A 21,544-nucleotide genomic window follows, 5' to 3' on the forward strand; every position below is an offset into this window, starting at 1 on the left:
ATAAAATCAGTGATCTGAGTGAGGGGTTTTAGCATGGCTGCCCGCCATGCTGCGGCTGTGACCCGCCATGCTCAAAAGATACCGCCAGGTATTAAGATCACGGCACGTAGGCGATCACTCGCACGCCGCTTGCGAGCACGGCCGCTCGCGAGCACGCCGCTCGCATTTTTTGGAAACGGGTTAGTTCAGTTTGTGGTGTTATTGATCACTTTTATTGTGTTTTAGCATTAGCTTTGAGACAAAAACACTTTATTTGATAGACATACAGATGGTGGTAGGTAAAGGTCTTAACAACAGTGATTATCCGTCTGCAACTTGTTCTCCGCTTTATGTTAGTAAATGATTTATTTTAGCGAGATTCTGCTAATTACCCACAAGGAATGAATGGAGCAGGAAGTGGAGCTCTGCATTTTTAAGGACATTTTCCTGCTCATGCTAAATATGTGTTTTAATTCTGTGCATCAAACACTAAATGCTTTCTTTCTAGAGGACGTTGTACACAACGTGCCTCATTGTTGGTGGGAGCCAGGTTCTTTGGGGAAACCGTTTGTCCCGTTTATTAAATAAGAATTCAGTCCAAATGAGCGGGAACGCCCACATGTTCATGGGCGGAGCAGTTCAGGAGGCGTGGCACATTCGCACAACATTTTAGTCCTTTACACTGGGAACTTCTTTTTTGTGGATGCCATTTCCCCCAGTTTGCCCAACAAATAAACTCTGGGACACAGTAAATACATAAAACATATTAGTCTCCTTGTGTTCTTGCTTCTCTTAGTGCAGGTTGCAACTCTTGAACTGAGTCTTCAAATAGTTTAGTGGCTCGTGCCGGTCTCATCCTGTGTGTGGTTTCTCCCTCTGGGTGCTCTGGTTTCCCCTGTCAACCCACAATAACCACATGTACAATCCACAAGCTACAGCAGTCCTGGCCAAGCTCAAGAGCTGGAGATGAGTCCCCGGGGCCCCCAGCAACCACTGCTCCTGACAGGTTTCCCCAGTGGCACTGGTTGAAGGATGGGTCAAATGCAGAGGACAAATTTACAAATGTAATCTCATCATCCCTCTCTTTAGACATTTCTGACTTAAAGTCCTTGACTTGCTTGTTAATGTCATTTAAACCAACTTGCTGAGCTAGTGTTTGTTTTTTTAACTCATCAATATCTTTGTTGATCTCATGTCCTGCTCGTGACGTGGGGTGTATAAGTCAGACCGCGCCCTGCTGAAGTCAAGTCAATAGTACGACAAAACACTAACTACTTTAGGAGGAAGATGAGTGAAAAGCTTCCTGCTGCTTTATATAAACCTAAGGACTAAAGTCTGGCCATGTCAGAACATTTACTTCCTTACAAACTGATGGTGCTGAGATCACCAGTGTTTGGAAACTTTCTGTATCTTATGGGACGCCTCATACAGCGGCTGGCACTGGTGAGGAACCTCCTGCTCCATGCTAAAGGAACAATGAAAGGAAGCATCATGTCTCCTTTCCTCACTCCCTTATCCCTCCTGGTCTGTCCCACTCAGAAGTGTTCATACTGAGGAGGACGTTTGGAGCAGGGAATGAAATATGTTTGAACAGAAGTGTAAAGCTAATGGGAGTAAGAGTGGCAGTAGTAGATGTTGAATTGAGACATTCTCTAAAATAAGCAATTCGTTTAGAGTTCATTATCAGTTCCATATTAATGTTAGTTAGTTATTGTTTTTCAATGTGCACTATGCAACTATTTCCCATGCGAGACTTGTCCCCTGCGCGTAACCATGGAGACATTGTTGCTCTGCCTGGCATGTCCCACAGTATTATTGTCATTTTCCTGTTTATTCAATTTCAAATGACTTTAAAAACACGGAGGAGAAGGAGATTAAAAGTATGACCTCAAAATCAACCATAAAAAGTGATAAAAAGTTTTATTAATCGTTTTTGTAATGCGTGCCACTCACCAGAGAGGTTACACAGAGCACCTTTAAACACCAAAATAATCTAATCTAATCTAATTTCTCTGTATGTTTTATGGATAAGAAAAAGAGAGTTATGAGAGTTGGAAATTTCCTTTTGCCAAGTTTTGTCACTTTAACATCTATACTGCGCTAAAATGTTGAACAAATATTGATTCAAAGCAACCTTTTTGCCAAGAGGTTATTTTCAAATCTGTATAAATATAAGTCTGCTTGGAGAAGGAAGACAAGCTTGTTTTATTGATTTGCAAACACAAGATCTCACATCACTTCTTCCGACTAAATCAGCTTTTGTTTTGGTTTTCTGTATTTGGAGCACGTCACTTCCTTGCGCGAATGTGTAAAATTCTGCGCGTGCATTTCCTGGTAATCCTCACTTCAATCCACTTGAATGTGAGGAGGCTTTGCTCATAGCGGCTCATATCTAGAAATTACACACATGGATAAAGGGCACAATATGCTAAATACATTTTTATGTCAGGTTTTAACCAAATTTGAAAATGTAGAATATGAATATGGGAATATGAGAGAATATTACAGAGACATGGGGTGTGAGGGTCGAGAGGGCAGAGACAATAATACAACCAGAAGTGCTGGGATGGGCCTGTATAAATAGGGATTCTGAGTAATTAGAGGCGTGGCTACAGAGTGGAGGCGTGGTTGCAGGAGGAGGAGTCGGAGGTTGAGGCGTGGTCCAACGATAAACAATCATAAACTACATGACGTTAAGAATCAGCGTTTCAGTTTCATGCAGCTAAAATCTGGAACAAGATGAATGTGACAATGTTCAAAAGGTTCTGTTTAATTATGCAAGCACGTTATAACGCTTACTTATGCTTCTCATTTGTTTGTGTTGTGATTTTAGTGCAGCTCTCCCTGTTTTGTCAGTCACTTTGAATTACAAATAGTGGTCTAAAAATAAACGTAGTAAACAAGTCAGTGCAACGTTATTGGACTTGATGGGGAAAATATGTCTTTGAGGTCTATTTCATCAAAAAGACATTCATTGATCCTCCGCGCCCCAATGTACTCAAAACTAATACATCGTTAAGCTTTTGAGCACATTTACAATCTTCTTCTTTGCTCGTATTGGCCAAGGACGCTGACTATGATGCGGTCGTCTCAGTCAAAAGCACCATTTGTCCAGGAGAACCGTGAATATGACTAAAGACACCGGGCAGCGCACTGCATCAGTGAAATAATGTCATCCTCGGTCATTTTTTTGCAATAACCTGTTGCCATAGTAACGGAGCACCTTTTGTTCCCCGTCTCTGGTGCAGCTCGGCGTTGAATTTTACATGACTTTTATGGCCAGCGCTTTCATCGTAGCCAACTATTATGGTAATTCATGGTCGTAGCTGGATTCTAAATATTATTACTTTATAGTGTCTTCTCCACGTTTACAAATACGTCTGAGGGGAAATGAAAAGAGTGGTCCCAACATTAGTCAATTTGGCGCCATAACATTGTGAAGTGTCATAAAATATATAGCAACCGACTTCTTTTACACAAGTTTTGCAGAAGTGAACGTTCCCCAATTGTCAAGAAAGCTTTCAACGATTATAAACTGCTCGGAATGATTGTAAAAGCAATAAAATAAAGGGTTGTTCATTTCAGATTTGTGTTCACGACGGACATAATTTTCTCTATTCTAGCAAAATCAATCATCCTGAATTAAAAAAAAGATAAAAATGTTTGGCCTTAAGTCAATTGGGATTGTTTTGTGTAGGAAGTCTGCCCTCTACTGTCCATGTGTAGTACTTCTGTTACTCGCTTTTTCTTTCCTTTTTTTCTCCAACAAATCGCAAATCAAAAGAATGACAATTGAGCAGTTTTTCATTTACAGCGTTGACATTCTCCATTTATTCAACACTCGCTTGAAAAAAAAAAAGAAGGTGCAAATTATACAGATGTTTAAGATTCCGTTAGATGATTTTTAAATTAGTCTGGATAATAAATATAGCGGTACATGACATTTGTACACTTTTGAAATGCTACGAGCACTTTTCACAGTTCAATACGTCTCTCCCGGTACATCCACTGCGGCACGAAGGCAAAAATCAACAACAGCTTCAAACAAATTCTCTCTCATTGTCAAGAACTTGATTCGCACAAATTTATATATATATATATATATGTATCTATATAACACATTTTTCATAGTATCTACCCTGTTTAGCAAACGTCTTCAGTTAAATTGTCGTAGGGTGAATTAGAGCATGAAGACAGAGGAGAATAAAGAAATGCCAGTGTTTAAAGTCCATTTACAGGTTGAGTTAGTTGTACACGTCACACAACAATTAAGACAAAAACAGACACAAACGAGTGTTCATAAAAAAAAACACATCAGCGAGTAATGTTATTGTCATTTGATAGTTTGAATATGGGTCTATCGGATGCTTTGGCTAAATTTTATACTTTTTAAATCATTTCAAGAAGCGGAACTATATTTAAAGCCATACAATTTTCACATTTAACTGTGTGTTTGCATACGGTATGACTGAATTTAGAGTGAAGGTTTCAATATTTAGCCAAATGTCAACAATCAAATTATATGAAAGCAGATTACTGGATTTTTGTGATTAGTTTGGACGTCACAGATTTAATTAAATGAACATTATAGATATAATTTTTTCAATATCGCCCACTTCTAATCTAGAGATGTGGAACAATAAGGAACAGTTAGCAAACTATTTTAATAGGTTACACCCAAGTTAGTTTAGCTTAATGTTTACTATTGGCACGACTGAAGCGTTGTCCATTTTCAAAAGCCTTTATGCAAATCACTGATGCACTTTGTCATATTCAAAGGCTGCAGCAGTATTTCTGGCAAACGTTACATTCAATTTGATCTGAATTTCGATGATATTTTGTGTCGTTTTGAGAGCGCAGCAGCAAAACCGTTATAGCCCGTCCTTCCTTTTGTACGTCCCGGGCCATTCGCACACATAAACTCACTTTGTCGCTTTAGTTTAATCCGACCGACACGGATCCGCCTGCAGCTTGATTATCTTGCACAAGTTGAACGACAGAGCTGCTACCGTACATCAGAAATAATGCTCAGAGCACAAAGTCAAGCCTGGTAACTCCCAGCGGAGATCGAATATGAGCGTGCGTACAGTGTAGCCGGGAGTACAACCAGGGTTTATGACTAGAACTATGACTATAACCCGGCGTCGTTTAATCTCACGTCACAAAACTGAGGTGACTTCGACGTCATAAGCATGCAGGAAGAGCGGAAACACAAAAAAAAGGCCACGAAACACGGAGAAAAGAAGAAGAAAAGTGCAAATTCATGCTGAAAATGATTGCCGCGGCGTGGAGAAACGGTCCTCTCTCGAGCCGCTGTCCCGCCACGTCGGAGCGGTTCTGATTAACTTCAAAGTGCGCAGCCCGGGCACACATGAAAAGGGGAGCGGGAGCGGCGCTGTAGAGGTGGAATCAGAAAATCCAGACGCTGCAGCCGCTTTAGTCAGCGTCCTCCTTCGATTCACAGCTAAATGCGCTCGATGAAAGTTCACGAACTCCCCGGCTCGAGTCGCTGGAGAGGCACGACCTAATTAGCAGCTTTATACGATGTAAGCCTGCAAGAGATAAAGGAAATGGCAATGAGAGCGAATCAGAGAGGAGAGTGAGATACATGCAGCAAATAAATGATTTCACACATCAATCTAAGCCTTCATTATTCGGGTGATACATTTCCAAAGCGCTGTGACGGATCATAATGTCAGACATGTTTTTGATGATAAGTTTATTTAAATTCTAAATCTTTAACACTTAAACACATGTTGAATAGTATGTAGAATCCAGAGATAATCAGCTTTTTCCACACAATTATTTCCTTGTGAAGCATAACAAAAGGACTCAATTACAAACAAGTTATTTTTATTTCTAGCCTCATCAGATAAAAAACGTATTAACAGTTTCAGTTACTTGCAGAATTGCGCGAGTAGAAATCTAATATATATTAAGGAATTATTACAGGGATGCTCGGATGAGGTTACATTTAAACACATCCTAAATGTCTTAAACGTACAGGTTACATAAAAAGGATTTAAGGACTGCCGGGGCCTCTCGGTGGAGCTAATGCACTTTTCAGTTGTGTGCTAACTGCCATTAAACACTACTGGAAGCAGTAGAAAGTAGTGGAAAATATGAAAAAAAATGTATATTTCCTGTTTTTGATTAGCTCTTTTTGCAGCCAATTTAAACGTTTTTATTATCGATGATTTATTTGATATTCCAATTTGAATATATGAAATAACTCCAATGAATTCATCTCCATCCTCTATGCTTTATATTGCAATAAGTAAATACCTGGTTCGTGAGCATCTTCAGGCCGCCTGCTCTGAACTGGGCGCGGCCTCCTGACCCTGGACGTGCGCTCGCTCGCTCTGTTGTCCGGCCGGCTGCGGCGTCACTATGGTGATCTTGATGGGCAGTTCTTTGATGCCGTGGTGCACCCGCGTGTACTGACGCATGGCCGGGTTGAAGGTGCGCACGATGGGCAGCTCGTTATCCGACATGGGCTCCGGGCTTTCTTTGATGATCAGCTTGCTCCGCTTGCTGGAGAAAATGGACTCCACCGCTGACCTTTTGACACTCCCGGTCTGCAGGCGCGTATTGTGATGCATCGACGATTGGAGTTTACTTTTGTCCGCGGCGAGTGCTTTCAGTCGATGCCTTTCGTTTTCGTTGCCGATCCCGTCTTTGCGTTTCTCGGCGGGTTTCTTGGGACAAACCGCCATGTGTTTTGTCCTGCTGCGTCTCATCGTGAACTCCCTCTTGCAGTGCGGACATACGAACACCTCCGTGGCACTGGCACTCGACAAGGACATGGCCTTCTGCTTTTGCGCCAACTTCTTCTGCCTTTTGGTGAGCACTTTCAGTTTCATTTTGGCTTCCGCGCTGAGCTTCTCCGTGTTCAGTCCGTTCGTCGCGTTGGTGGTCGACAGCACGCCGTTTTGCCCCTTCGCGAAGTGCCTCAGCGGGATGGGGTTCTTCTTGGGCGTGTACCGCCTCTTGTCGCTGGCGTTCGCGCAGGCCAGAATGTGTTGGTGCAGCTCGGGCATGTTGTCGAAGCTCTTGCCACACTTGGTGCAGCGAATGGCCGTGCTGAAGGTCTGGGGGATGTTGTGAGTGGTGAAGTTGGTCGCCGAGGCGTGCGCGGCGGCGGGGGAGCGGTTGTGGTACGGGAAGGGAGGCGGCTTATAGCTGGGATAGTGTTGGTTTATCCCCATTCGCACGTCTGGCCCTTTGACTTCACTGTTGTCAGAAGCCATTATCTTTATTGTCGTTAACAATTCGTCCGAAGCAACATTGGACTCTTCCTTCTTGATGACTTTTTTTCCTTGCACTTGCACTTTCAGCCGTTTGTCTTTGGAGATATTGTTGTAGTTTTGCGGCCTAAGCTTTCCCTTCTCCTCCTCCGTGTGCGAGCACTGCTGGCCCGGGTGCAACTCTTCTTGGTGCTGCTTCACGTTACAGAGATAGACAAATTCTTTCGTGCAAACGCTGCAAACGTACGTCTTGCCAACGCCGTGAAGGCTCGTTCGGTGTTCGAGCAAATCCGCGGGTTTATCAAAGAGCAGCAGGCAGAATTCACATTTGTACGGCCACTTTCGGGCGTGGTCCGCCACATGTTGTCCCAGTTCCTTCATCGAGTGGAATAGCTTGTCACAAACGTTGCAGATGAAATTCTTGGTGAAGGTTTGCTCTTGGGAATCATCAAAGTCTTCCTCCTTTTCTTGAATTTCTGTTGCCTTTTGAGTTTCATCGGATTCTTGGTCATCTTTCATTACGACTGGCTCGGCAACAACTTCAGGTTCAACAGTTCTAGTTACTGTTTCGATAGGAGTTTCAGTCATTGTCGAAAGCTCTACCGATTCCTCAACAGATGCCATAACAACCGCAGAATCCACATTTTGCGTTGTGGGCACTGATGCCTTTTGCTGTCGCTCTGTACGATTTACAAGCATTTGCGACGGTCGCTCTTCTTGATTTTCTTGTAACGCGATGGCGGCGGGAACAACATTTCCACTGGCTTCTAGCGATATCGTGCATTCGATTAGCACGGTGTTGCTAGCAATGTTGAATGAGTTCAGGTCATTCAGCGTGACGGGAGCCGACTCGACGAGAGGTGGATTCAGCGAAATTGGCTCGGCTAGAAAGACATGTCCCGGTATGTTCAAAGTCGGGTCTATCGGTTGCGTTAGCGCGACCAGTTTGGCCGGACTCGCGGCAGTGATCGCGCCAGTTAAATCTGCGTTCAAAGTATTTTCGGCGCAAATGACTAGAGGCTCTTGAGATAAATTGGGAGCGAGAACTCGTAGCGGTTGGTTGGGCTGAGCGGGCAGGGCCTGTGGTGCCAATACGGTTATCAAGGAAGGGGTGGCGGCGGGTAGAACGGTGTGAGGAGAGGGCGAAGCGAACGCAATGGCGCATGTCGACGTGGGTTGTAAGGTTACGGGAGCTAAACAATTTGGTGATGGCGTCAGACCATTTGAAGGAATCGCAAGTCCGTACACAAGGCCTTCTGCGATCCGATCCACCGGGGTGACGAGATCTGAACCAGTCACTATGGCAAAGTCCGTCACCAAAGGGGCCAAGAGTGCGTTTTGCTCATCCACGCGATCAATTCCACTTGGTTCCTTCGCATCGGTGATTGCGATTACATCTGTCGCCTGTTCGGAGTCCTCAGCGCTTTTCTTTTGCACGCTTAAATCCAGCACGGCGCTCGCTAAAGCCACGTCCTCGCTTCTCTTGACTGTATTGGACAAATCAAGCGGTTTCTGATTGCAAGAGTTACCGCCGATCACTAAAGGTCTCGTGCTTTCGGTCTCCGGCTCCTTCACAGTTTCGTCCGGTTCTACGTTCTCGCCGGCTGCTTGCTCTACACGTGCGTAGTTGTGATTCTCTATTGGTTCGACGCTTAAATCGCATTCGAGGATGCCCGACGATCCTACATCACGTTGGGGCGTACTGGTTCGCCTTTTAAATTTCGCAGGGGCAAGATCCGAGTTCAAAATCAGGGCGTCGACGCTGACCATTGCTGAAGCCTCGGCCGTCTCGTGCAGCGCGCTCGCCGACACCAGCTTCCCGTCGATGAAGAAACTCAAATTGTCTGGAATATTACTCGAAATGTCCAGCACGTATTGTCCAGCTTGGTGTGACTCCGTATCGATAAGAATGGGTGCTTTTTCACTTTGCGTCGCTTCGAATTGCACTTCGTGGAATCGGCGCTCGTGTCGTTGCCGGTTTATGAGGGAGTTAAACACTTTGGAGCAGCGATGGCAGGGATGATGTCCCTCCGACGTGGCTTGAGATGAAGAATCGGGCTGGACGGCGCCCTCTACTGACGGTTTCTTGTTGTGGATGTGCATGTGGCGCTCCAGGCCCTGTTTGCAGGTGAAGCGCCTCTCGCAGTGCGGACACGGGAAACACTTCGGTTGGGGTTTCGTGTCTTTGACGTTGAGGTCTGGCTTTGTTGTGTCGGGCGCCTGGAGGACATCGTCGTCCTCTGGGTCCTTGAAGTCTCTGTACTGGGAGACGTACGAGTGGAAGTGAGCCATGGTTTATGTTTGGTAGGTCACACCTGGAAAAAATGGGAAAGATGTCAGTAACCTGGAGAGATGCGGTCGTGTTGTCTGTGAGATTACTTAGGGGATTGAATGAGTTACTTGAATCAAACAATATCCCATGCATAAAAGGGATATTATTCATTGTTTTATGTTGCACCATATCGCCAAAGAAAGTTCCTAGTTTGTGAATGGCAGTAAAACCTTTCTGATTCTAATATATGTGCATTTTTGTGTTTTGTGATCATGATAATCGGTGTAATCCCTCATTCATCCAGTAGTGTTCCATTGTCAAAAAAAGAGTCACTTGTAGTCAACAGTGTCCAGATAACTACAACTGAATCTTTTTCTACAACGATAATGATGATAATTATGTCGTACGTTGTAAACCGGAGTATCTGGAGTAACACGTTTATTTGTAGAGCACAATTCATACACAAAGTGATATACACAGTATATCAAAGCGCTCTGCAAAACAAGAAGGGCGTATAAAAAAAATCACAATAGGAAAAACAAAAAAGACCACAGAAAGGTCTAGTTTTGGTAAGGTAGATGTGCCAACCACCATGTCCCTGTGGATCATTTTTGAACTAATGAGGTGCGCGATACTGACACAATTTAACATCTCAATTTGTTTTTATTATCTCAATAACAATTATTTTAACGATGCATCACGAATGTGCTAAGATGTGCTCATAAAAGTCTAAGCTGAACATGTGAATGGATGATAAAATGAACAATAAAAGCAAAAAAATACGAGATGACACTTAGATTCTAGGTGATACACTCAAAACTCTAATAGTATCAATAGTTCATAGTGAAATGTAAGATCTTACCATTGCAATGTTTACTGTACATCCAACATGCAGTTCTGTTTAGATAAAGTATTCCTGTAAAGAAAAAGGAAAGAATTAGGTCTACAAGTGGCAAAAGGCAATTATTTCATTTGAGGGTGGAAAAAAAAACAGCTTTTTACAATTTACATAGTACTTCAAATACTCTAATTACCCTAAACAACCAGCTATTTATGCAAAGTCACTCATATTTATTTATGCATCATGTATCTACCAATCCAATCCTTAACACAAATCCTTAATGTGGCATTTATCACGTGATCTACTTTTTTTTTTTTTTACCTATTTGACGCAGTTCCCATGCACCTGTAACCATTTGGAACGCCTTAACAAATGCCACATAACGCTGTAGTCAACATTTAAACACTTAATCGGACGTGCAATCTGAAAATCCCACTTTCTAACAAACATAACACAACAATCTAGTTTTGATCATTGCACTAAAGCAGAGGAGTGACGCTCAGGCCTACAGTTATCCGACCTCAGATCAACCCTAATTACGCTGCACACTTTTAATTGGCATTTCCGCAATTATTTCAGAATACAAACGCGACGTGCATTTATATAAAACTGCGACTCTGTTTGAGACTAAATAGCAGGCAATGTCCCGTGTTATAGTGGAGTGTAATTGCCGTTCACCTGCTGCTGATGACGCTCCCTGTCCTTGCACCATTGCCTGTCGAATGCACAACACGTCGTCACTCCTCCGCTGTTTGGCTAAGGCGCTGCTAGCATCAACACAAGCCCTTTGAGCACGTTCTGATCCGTGCCCAGAGCCGATATCGATCCCGCGACGCGCACCGGGAGCCCGCGACGCATCGGAGCGCGTGTCGTAGTCGGCGTTTGCGTGAGAAAACACGTTACGGAGCGCGAACAACCGCAGCGGATCTCACGCGCAAGCTAGCCCGATGCTAAACATGCTAAGCTAAACACAAGCTAAACCCGAGTTAAAGGCGACAACGGAAGCGCGCGCGGAGCTCGCCGGATGTTGACGAAACGCGCGGCTGTGTAACGGCGTTGTTACTCACGGTTCGGAGCCGTAATAATAATGGGATTAATAGTTTTCTTCTCGTGCAGCTTGTGGACAGTTTGTGTTATGTTTTTCCCCTTCCTCGATGCACCAGGGCGCTTCTGGCGTTCTGATTGGCTGGCGGAGTGTTGATGCGAGGGACGGGCCAATAGGAGGCGGGTTTGTTGGGCTTCCGCGCATGGGAGGAGGCAGCTGTCAGAAACGAACAGCTGTGACCACAACTGTTGGAAAGTCGTTGTTCTGAACTTGTGCAAGAGCCACAGGCAGTTTGAGGCTCTATTTAGAGAAGCTGCAACAAACATAAATGCGACTAGTAAATATGCATCAATTAGCCTACAATGTTTAAAGTATAAACATTGCTAAACAACAAATTAAAAACTGTGAGGTGTAAGAGATGAGACAAATACATAAAAACAGTTGCAAACAAATACAAACAAAAACTCTTCTACGCTTGACTCTTCCCAACATCCTTTCAGAGATTCATATATTATAAACATAATGAGTTTAGTTTTATATTGCTGAATTGGCAACATTTATTTTTGGAATTCCTACCTTCAACATGCTTTACATCAAGGAACCAGTGTCCAAGGATGTTCTGTATCTATATCTTTCATGGGATTTTGAATTATGAGAATATAGACCAATCATATTAATGCAGATGGGGGGCAGCTAAAATGATGTATTATTGTTGGCCATAATACAAGAAGTTAGTAAGTCTAGTCACCAATAGAAATCATCAGAAGAAAGATTGTGAATTTACCTTTAAGATATTTCATGACAAATGTACAAACACACATTTGTAGTGTCTTAAAAGTAGCTCAGTTACATTTCTTTGAGCTTGTTGCTGTGGCCAGTTGAATACACAATCAAGCAGCTTTTATAGTCTGCTCAGAGCCTGCACCATGTAAACTGTAAGAGCATAATCAGGCTGAAAAAGTGACTCGTAGTGGGTTGGACGCACCTCTAGATGTCCCAACAGAAGTTTCAGTCTTGTACATTAGTCTGCATGTTGCAATTTTCATTTCATCAGTATGTTATATGGTGTACTATATAGACTTCTATTAGAATTTTGATAGAAGTAGATCGATTTTGCTGTAAATATGAGTAAAAGGTAAAAGTGTTAACATGTTCTCATCATCTTATTATACAGGATTTTCATTCACAATAAAAATAGACCAACTTCATACCTACATATTTTTTGGGATAGATTGCGACACCGTATTATGCGCGTACATAAATATTATCTTACATAGCCTATTCATTGGTTTCAGCTTCCTGTAAATAGGCTTATGCAATGTTTTGCAAACTTTTTTTCAATAGACCTAATAGACTATTTTGTGCCAAAGTTGTTAATCACCATGGTAATGGTCCTCATCATTCTGAAACCCGTGGCTATCTCGACCCCTTTCCTTAACCCAGCTGGCAGTAACTTTACTCTTGCCATGTTGCTCGTAGGATCGCTCGGCATTCAGCTATCAAATACCACTGTGGTCCCATTCTATACCCATTCTATAGGACTGGCGTGTATAAGACACTTTGATATGAACATCGAGGCTCGTGGCATGCGGCTTGATATCTCCATTGAGCCCACATATTATGCATATACCATGAGAACACCACCCATGTGCAGTGCAATGTAACGCATACGTGCCCAACTCCTACGGGCTTTCCTCAATGCCGGTCCATTCTGCCAGCTTGGATCTGTGGGCTCCAGTAATGTCATGTGAAAGCAGGGGGAAGGCGGCCATGGCAGAAGGTGCGAGGGTCCGAGGAACCGGAGCGCGTGTCGGCCTATTGACAATTGTTGAGGGAAAGTACAGAGTTGATACCGGGGGCCGGGTGGAATTAGTGTTAAGACGTGATAGATGGTTTGTGTTGGCTCTCGTTTGGGTGTGGTCGGAGATGTTGCCGTTGACAGAAGATTTATTGTCACTGCGGCTGTAAATAGCACGTTACTACCATGTGTTTTTGGGCTGCTCGAATGTTCGTAAATGTTGGATTGGGATTGGTGAGGCGCGGTAAACTGTCTTAAACATCGACATTCATAAAACTTTGAATCTAGGACATGAACAGTACGACTCAAGTCTCAACCTTTTCTACCTTCTTCTTTGCCGAAATCAATCGAAAACGGTATGGACGATAAGCACAATGTAGTGAAGAACAATAAAACAATGGATATCAATCAATTCCATCTATTGTCCCACTTGACCAAGGCGGATGTGGGATTCAGTCATGGTCATTCTGAACCCACTCTTTAGCCCAGGAAAGAGGTAAGTTCTAGGGGGCCACAATGACATGATAATACGATGGCACTTGTGAACAAACTTCCAGTGAGGGGCAAAAAGTTCCCCTTTCTTTGGAGGAAAAAGAAGCCCAATGGCATCAGCGACTCGAAAGGTGAAAGGTTTTTGGGCCAATTCTTGAAACCAGTCGTGCTTCGGGGCAACATGTGTGTCTGTGATTGGAGGATGAGTGAAGTGTGAGTGCTGTGTATGTATTTATAGCTGGCAATGGTCCCCGTTGGAGCCGCTGCAGGGCCCCGTACGTCCATGGCCCGTGAAGCCGTCCGCTGTGACCACTCACCACGCTCTGATCGCGGTTTTTCACATCCAACTCATGCGTCACGTCATCGAATGAGCAGGTGCTGAAGTCACACAACTCTTTAAGTCTCTACACGCAGTCCGCACACATGTGTAGAGATGCTTGCACAGGAACCAAGTGCGCACAGCCAAAATAAACACCCACGCTATCTATAAGTCCCTTCATTCATAGATATGTCGATATGTGGTGGTGTGCGGCGTCGGCATAAAGTGGAGTTAAATGTTGCTTTCGCGTGTCGGAGGCAACGTGCGCGTGATGTCAAAGTAACTTATCCACTTCTTGCCCAGGTAAAAATAGTGGCGAGCGCGCAGCCAAATTTGAGGTCAAGTCACGAGCACCTGGGTTAGACACACATGACCGTGGGATTGCCTTCTCGCAGCAGTTTGTCCAGAGACGTGTGCTGAAATGAGCGCCTGTCAAACTCTCTATTAGCTTTATAGCGCGCCAGTGCAGTGCGACAAGGCGCTGGCTAGCTCGCCGTGTCTTAAAGCTAATGCTAACTTTTATGAAATCGTAAAAATCTAGCTACAGTTTAAACTAAAGACGTAACGACTATCGTTGCTGCTCGCTGTCCACTGCCTTTTTAGAGCGACTGACGCTAACAATGAGCTAAACGGGTGTCGCGCACAGAATCTTACTTACTTAATTACTACATAGTTGATAAAAAATGGATCTCTCCGTATTGTTGTTCATTAAGACTAGAGTGATAAATGTATTTAGCAGAAGATACAGTTTTTACATTTACATGAACGTTTTGCCTATTATTAAAAAAAACATAGCAACCTTCTTCTTCTTCTTCTTCTTTGGTGTTTTATGGCGGTTGGCATCCAAGAGTTACATTACGGCCTCCCACTGTAGTTAAACTTTATTCTCTTCTTCTTCTTCTATGGTGTTTTATGGCGGCCGGTATCCAAGAGTTAATTACTGCCAGACTTTATTCTTTAGACTTCATCCCCCAGAGTTTATTCTAAATGTGTTCTTTAGGCTTTATTCTTAACACTTGATTCTTTAGAATTTATTCTTTAGGCTTTATTCTTCTTCTTCTTCTTCTTCTACGATGTTTTATGGCGGCTGGTATCCAATTCTTACATAGTCTGACGGTAACAGTTGGATACCAACCGCCATAAAACAACAACAACAACAACAATTGTTACATTACCGCCAGACTTCACTCTTTAGACTTTACTCTTCAGACTTCACTCTTCAGACTTCACTCTTCAGACTTCACTCTTTAGACTTCACTCTTTAGACTTCACTCTTTAGACTTCACTCTTCAGACTTCACTCTTTAGACTTCACTCTTCAGACTTCACTCTTCAGACTTCACTCTTCAGACTTCACTCTTTAGACTTCACTCTTTAGACTTCACTCTTCAGACTTCACTCTTTAGACTTCACTCTTTAGACTTTACCCCCCCCTCGCCCCCAGCCCAACCCTACTGGCTTTATTCTTTAAACTTTTATTTTTCTCATATACTCATAATTTGATTTATGACATCATAAATTAAATTATGAGTATATGAGAAAAATAAAGTTGTTATATTGCCTGATACACAAATGTGTAATGGTTCATTTTGTTTTGTTTTATTATTAATTATTAAAGGGGAAATTGCTTTTGTTGTTAGATCATAATTATCACATTTTCTTGGGTTTCTTCTTATAATGTGACAATGTGATTCATAATAATTATGATTAATATTAGTGTAACACAGTAGACACATATTTTGCACTTCCAAACATTAAAGATGCATTATGTGGCTTTTCTGCATGGGTATTATTGCTTTGCCTGGAATGTTCCACAGTATGGCATTATCTTATCTCCATAGGAACGAGTAGGCGATGACACCAGGCCAAGTTCCCAGCAAAAACACAACATCTCCATGGAGACAAGCAGATAACGGAAGGTTGCATTAGGCACCTTTGCAGATCGGTGCAGACATAATACAGTAGTACGAGAATGACAGTGTGTTTTTCACTATTGTTTTCTGTTAAATGCAAAATATCCTAATCAGCAGAAACAGACAAACATCCACAACAACGCACCACATTCACTCACAGTATTTAGCAGTCTGAATGAAACCTGGTGTCTCTTAATGACTTGGAAGTTTTGCAGGAAGAACGTATTGTGCGCACCACACCTCAGAGCGGCCACAGGATGCGGGCCGATCCGTGCCATTGAGCGTTTGCACAATAGCACATTGAGGCCGGAGCCATAGCACTGGAGACAAAGAGCAGAGGGGGAGCAGAGGGAGAGGTGGTCCATGCACGGCACATGTGTGGCTCAGAGTCATCACACCAAGACAATGGCCGCTCTTATCACAGAAGTGTGCCCAGCCGCGACAGACAAAGCTCTGCTGTCATGAAACAACATGTCATGTCACTGACACAAGTTTTACTGCCCTGCATCGTGGGCTGTGCTGCCAGCTGTGCAGAGGAACATGGTAATGTGAAGGGAGAAGGAGGAGAGAGGGCTGAGCTGGACACTGCCGTGCACCACTGTAATCATTCTGATGCTTCTACAACACAGGATAAGCATGGGCCGGAGTCTAGATAATACAGTCAAATGCTGGAAGATTTAGTCCTACAATATAGCAGCCAATGGAAATGTGTCCTTTAAGCTTAAGTTATAGGGAGCAATAACTCTTTAATGCTGACCTGGGTCGATCTAGTCCTGGTCCAGTCCTGGACTTTGAACTGAGTCCAGTTCAATCCCAGTTTTGATGTAGTGTGTGTGCAAATGTGAACACACCCCGATTCTACTGCAATATACTAAATACTACACCAAAACTGGGCTAGATATAAGTGAATTGTCTTGGAAAGTTGGACTTGGGTTTCCACTTGGTTATTGCTTCTCTAACTACTTAAACAAAACTGGCACAAACAAACTGTAGTGTTTTCTCGGTGACACAATGAGCAAAGATGACAATCTTTTATCACTGTCGCTTCAATAGAAAGAACTAGAATGAGGTCGTGTGGTGGTGGGAAATCTGCAGTTTGTGGACCAAATGTCATTGAACATATTTGTACTTTTAGATTGTATTCTGGAGTTGTTCAAAGACACAGTAGTCAGACCATAAATAACGTGGACTTTATAAAAGTACATTATCTGTGCTCACTGGTGGTGCAGTGGTTGAGGGCGTGTGGCATCATGGGTTTGCCAAATGTCTATTCTCACTCTCTACCCATTTCAAACTTTAGTTGTCTTGTTGAATCAAGCATTTGGAGCAAAGAAATATTTATATATTAAAAAATATGAGTTTATATAAAAAACTAAAAGTGCACTATGTAACTGGTAAAATGTTAAAACACCTGCTTGTCTCCATGGAGACATAAAGCTTATGTGTTTTACGTTTATGCAATGTTTTTTAATGGAAAAAAATACTTTCATAAAAACATGCCTTCTGTCTGTAAGGGGCTCACCTTGCCACAGATCTGACATGTAACGTGGCCTGCTAGTGTCACCTGTGGATGACGGACCCTCCACCTTAAACACAATAGAACTGAGGGACTTTTCAATACTTTTCACTACAAGACGATACAAAAGTCTGGCTGGGACAATACGATCACTATGTGTATGTGTTTTATATACAATATATATTGCAATTTCTTCAATGTAACACAATAATGAAGAACTGCAGTACCTGCTCTGAATGAATTTGAATAGACAGTGATAAACTGTAAACCAGTCTGGCATTATAAACATGCAGATGCACATTAATGACTGGAGCTGTAACACGAGCTGATGCCAAGCTGTTGGAGTACTGCAGTACATGGGGCTGGAGGCAGTAGGATACAGTACAACAAAACCGTGTGACAATACAGTACATTACAAGATGATATATTGTCCCGGCCCCTACAAAAATACAGCAACGACCCTCCAGGACTCGTTAGGACCCTTTAGGACCCTCCAGGACCCTTTAGGACCCTCCTCCCACATATATAGAAAGTCCCCATTAAACAGCAGAGCATATGCTGGATACAGTGCACACGTTCGAGCAAGTGTCATCTTTCACTGTCTCCTGTCTGCTCCCCCAAACGCCTCCGTCCCACACCAGGGCCAGGCTGCTCTGCTCGGGTCGCTCCAGCTGTCCACGGCACTCACGGCCCCTCCACGCTGCGCTCGGCTCTCATATTAGACACACACACTTCAGGAGTCACCTGGCTTCCTGCTGTTAGGGAGTATGACAGGTCTCGTGGTTTGGTTACACTTTGCTGCACACGATGGTGGATGAAGGACTCTTTGAATAGACCTAAACTATGCAAAAGTCTCTGTATAGAATGATATGAATAAGTGAATAGAAAATACCACCCATAGCTGGACATAATTAGTGTTAGTGAAAGGTACATACAAAACAACAGCAGGGCGAGCAGCAGCGATGGCGTTCTGGTTAGATTTACACCAAAATCTGATCGTTATCGGACTTCTGCTGTTATCAGATTATTAAACACGATGCATGCAAATACCATAATCTGAATCTGATTAACCCTAGAGAAGAAGGACAAGGCAATACGGTGATGTGCAGAGATAAAATACAACTCCAGCAAGTATAAAAAAATACAGTAACATGGCTCAAAGCAGAGAAAAGTGCATTTTTAATTTTTTTAATGATAAAGTCCCATTAAAGGGTCATTATTTTTTACTTCAGCTTCAGTAGCTTGTGTAAACCCTCGGCTAGACAGGCAGGTCACACAGCAAATGAAAGTTTAATTCCATCCAGTCCCTGAACAAAATAATATGGCCTCATCTCAGTATTTACTCCTAAAACTATGTCCAGTTGAATTCAAATTGATTTAGCTACACAGTTGTAATATTATTTTAAAGTAACATTCGTCTTGAGTACAAAGTTTGACTTCTGTGTGTTTCCCGTTTACAGTTGTTCTCGTTGTGTATCGAGCCACACTGGCATTAGCTTCTGTAGCTGCTGCTGCTGTTTATTTGATACAGTTACAGTGACTCACAAACAACAAACAAACTGTGGACACTTTCAGCATGAATCTGATGTATTTATATCCACCCATATTCAAGTGTAATCCCCCCATTCCCCCGAAAGTCTTTGTCTACATCTATGACAACATTTTGGGTTACAATCTTCAGACATTGTCGACAAAACACTACAGAAATGCTCTCGTTCAAATGTGAGCACAAACACGCGTGGTTTCAAAGCGCTCTGTTGCCGGGGGCCGCGTTCTCCCGTTCTTCGCCCTCTCACCGGCGGGCGCGCGCTTCATAATTAAACCCTGTTATAAACTCCAGGCACATGATGTCTACCACGGGGCCCACCCAGGAAGTGACCCCGCCCCTGAAATCCCCCTGCTCCTCCGACGGGATGCCCCCAACTCCTCTGCCCGGCTCAAAAGGCCCCATTGTTGGCCGGAGTCTGGAGCGAGAGGGGAGTCGCTGCTGGGTCTCTGCCTAAAACCACAGAGGAGGAGAAGGTAGAGGTGGTGCGCACACTCTCCGCACACTGCATCTCTGTCCACGGCCAAAACACCACCCAAAAAAATACACGGCTAACTGTCGGGAGCCCAACGGCCGTAACTGACTCGGCGCGTCCATATTTGGAGATGTTTGCTTCACTTTCAGTTTTTTCGGAAAGTTGGTTTTGAACAGGCCAATAGGAGAGGGTTTTGGACTCCTGCCCCTTTGAACGTTATGCTTGGAAAGAAATGTAGGTGACGCGTCAAAATAAAGCATTTAAAGCATAAACAAAGACCAAAAAAAAGTTTCCTGATAATGATTTTGACTTAACTACATATTTACTGCCTAACCCTGTAATTTAAGCCGCAGTGCGTAACTTTTTAGTGAAAAACGTACAAAATGACGTGTCCTGACTGTGTCCTGTTGGTTTCCATGATAACTTTTGTACCGCACTGTGGAATATTATAAGCAAAGGAACAGTATTTCCATGGTAACAAGCAGGAAGCGGCTTCTCCAGGCTTCACCATGTAGAGTTACGTTTGTGGAGACACAAGACACAGTTTTTCATAAATTTTTAGTGCAACAAACATGCTTTTGTTTAAGTCTATTAAAATGTATACAGGCAACATACAAGCAGGTTTATTTTAAAGTCTTTATTGATATTATGTTTTTTACAGTACATTTTTCAACCATATTAAACCAGTAATTACCTGGACAAGTGCAGGAACAAATCAGGACTGGAATCGAACCAAACCCAAATCCAAAAGGACTAATTAACACCTTAGACCTTGGCAAGTAAAGATGTAAGAAATGTTTGGGAGGAATTTTAGTGGCGGTGAAGAAGAGGATCCCCTGAAGAGGCCGATGACTTTGCTGCTGCGGTGGAAAAAGCGTGACAACCTCTTTCGGCTGTTTGTGGTGGACATCGAGACTCAGATGTCGGTGACTTCTTCCCTCGCGTTGCCGAGTGTCTTAAATTGTCCGTTTTGTAGCAGTAGCAGTAACATCCGCGGGCGCAGCGAGTCCAGACTTTAGCCGGAGGACGTTTTGGCTGGAAATCGCTGTCATGAGGTTCGCGCTGTCGGAGGAATAATGGGCCTAATCTGGACGGACTGTGGTCATACGGAAATGTGACTCTCTGCGGTCACTAGCCTCAGAGAAGGTTGTGAATGAGGCGTCCTGTTTAAAGCTTGAACATCTAAACAAGGTCTCAAAGTGCTCATCACTACATATTGTTGTTATTTTTGCTTGAATGGCTGAAAGAAACGGATTATGCTACGATTTAGTCCACAAATAAGAAGAGTTAGAGTAGTCAGTTAATAGAAAATGCCTCAATATTAAAGCATTTTAGTAGAGAATGGTGGAATTGGTTGCAAAAAAGGTTCTATTTGGACACTTTTTATGGTGAAGAGAAGAGGGGATGGAGAGGTTGAGGAGGCCGACGGTGCTGCTGCTGCTGCATTTGTACGTAAACGGCCTTTGAAATAGTTAGTTTAGAGGCAAAAACTGCTTCTTCTGACAGTTACCGTATTTTCTGGACCATAAGTGGCACCGGAGTATAAGTCGCACCAGCCAAAAAATGCATAATAGAGAAGAAAAAACATATATAAGTCGCACTGGAGTATGAAATGCAGTTGCAAGTGTGAAAATAACAAATAATATCACAAATAAGTCGCTCCGGAGTATAAGTATATAAATATAAGTCCCACCCCGGCCAAAACTATGAAAAAAGGTGCGACTTATAGTCCAGAAAATACACGGTATGTTGAATTAATGCATTCACTCTGCTCCATGGAGATGTTACTGCCTAGAATGTTCTCGCATATAATCAATTACAAGTGTTTACATTGCTCAATAATACCTTGAAAAACATGTTTTAAAGCTGTGAGCAGAGTTACCGCTCCACAGATCTGACCCGTAACCATGTCCCAGTGGAGATAGATGGTTTAATGACATACGGTGGAATACATTTTAGGTCCAGGCAAAGCAACAGCATCTCCATGGCAAAAACAGTGACATAATACATCTTTTAGGTCATGTTTGTGGCTTATTGTTTGTGCAAAATTACAGGCTCTAAATGTTGAGGACACTTTCAATGAGACTCGCGACAACGTGTGG

The 21,544-nt window shown here is 43.1% G+C and overlaps 1 protein-coding gene across 2 annotated transcripts; it reads right to left on the bottom strand.

Annotated features, from left to right (window-relative positions):
- Positions 1–3,828: 3,828 nt before the first annotated feature.
- Positions 3,829–11,697, bottom strand: prdm2a (PR domain containing 2, with ZNF domain a). Of its 2 annotated transcripts, none has more exons than XM_072448722.1 (4): positions 11,407–11,697; positions 10,361–10,414; positions 6,265–9,541; positions 3,829–5,531 (listed from the first exon to the last, which is right to left on the bottom strand). In XM_072448722.1, the coding sequence occupies exon 3, from the start codon at positions 9,516–9,518 to the stop codon at positions 6,282–6,284; it is 3,237 nt and encodes a 1,078-aa protein (XP_072304823.1). In that variant the 5' UTR covers positions 9,519–9,541; positions 10,361–10,414; positions 11,407–11,697; the 3' UTR covers positions 3,829–5,531; positions 6,265–6,281. The 2 variants fall into 2 exon arrangements, with proteins under 2 accessions (XP_072304823.1, XP_072304825.1); XM_072448724.1 differs by lacking the exon at positions 11,407–11,697 and adding an exon at positions 11,018–11,205.
- Between the last annotated feature and the right edge of the window lie 9,847 nt (positions 11,698–21,544).

The sequence above is a fragment of the Eucyclogobius newberryi genome, unplaced genomic scaffold, assembly GCF_026437365.1.
Source record: "Eucyclogobius newberryi isolate DKJ021-1_F unplaced genomic scaffold, fEucNew1.0.hap1 SCAF_17, whole genome shotgun sequence".
Taxonomy (NCBI): domain Eukaryota; kingdom Metazoa; phylum Chordata; class Actinopteri; order Gobiiformes; family Gobiidae; genus Eucyclogobius; species Eucyclogobius newberryi.

Bases quoted from the DNA above. Each gene is read 5' to 3' on its own strand.
- prdm2a (XM_072448722.1), bottom strand. From the start codon at position 9,518: ATGGCTCACTTCCACTCGTACGTCTCCCAGTACAGAGACTTCAAGGAC.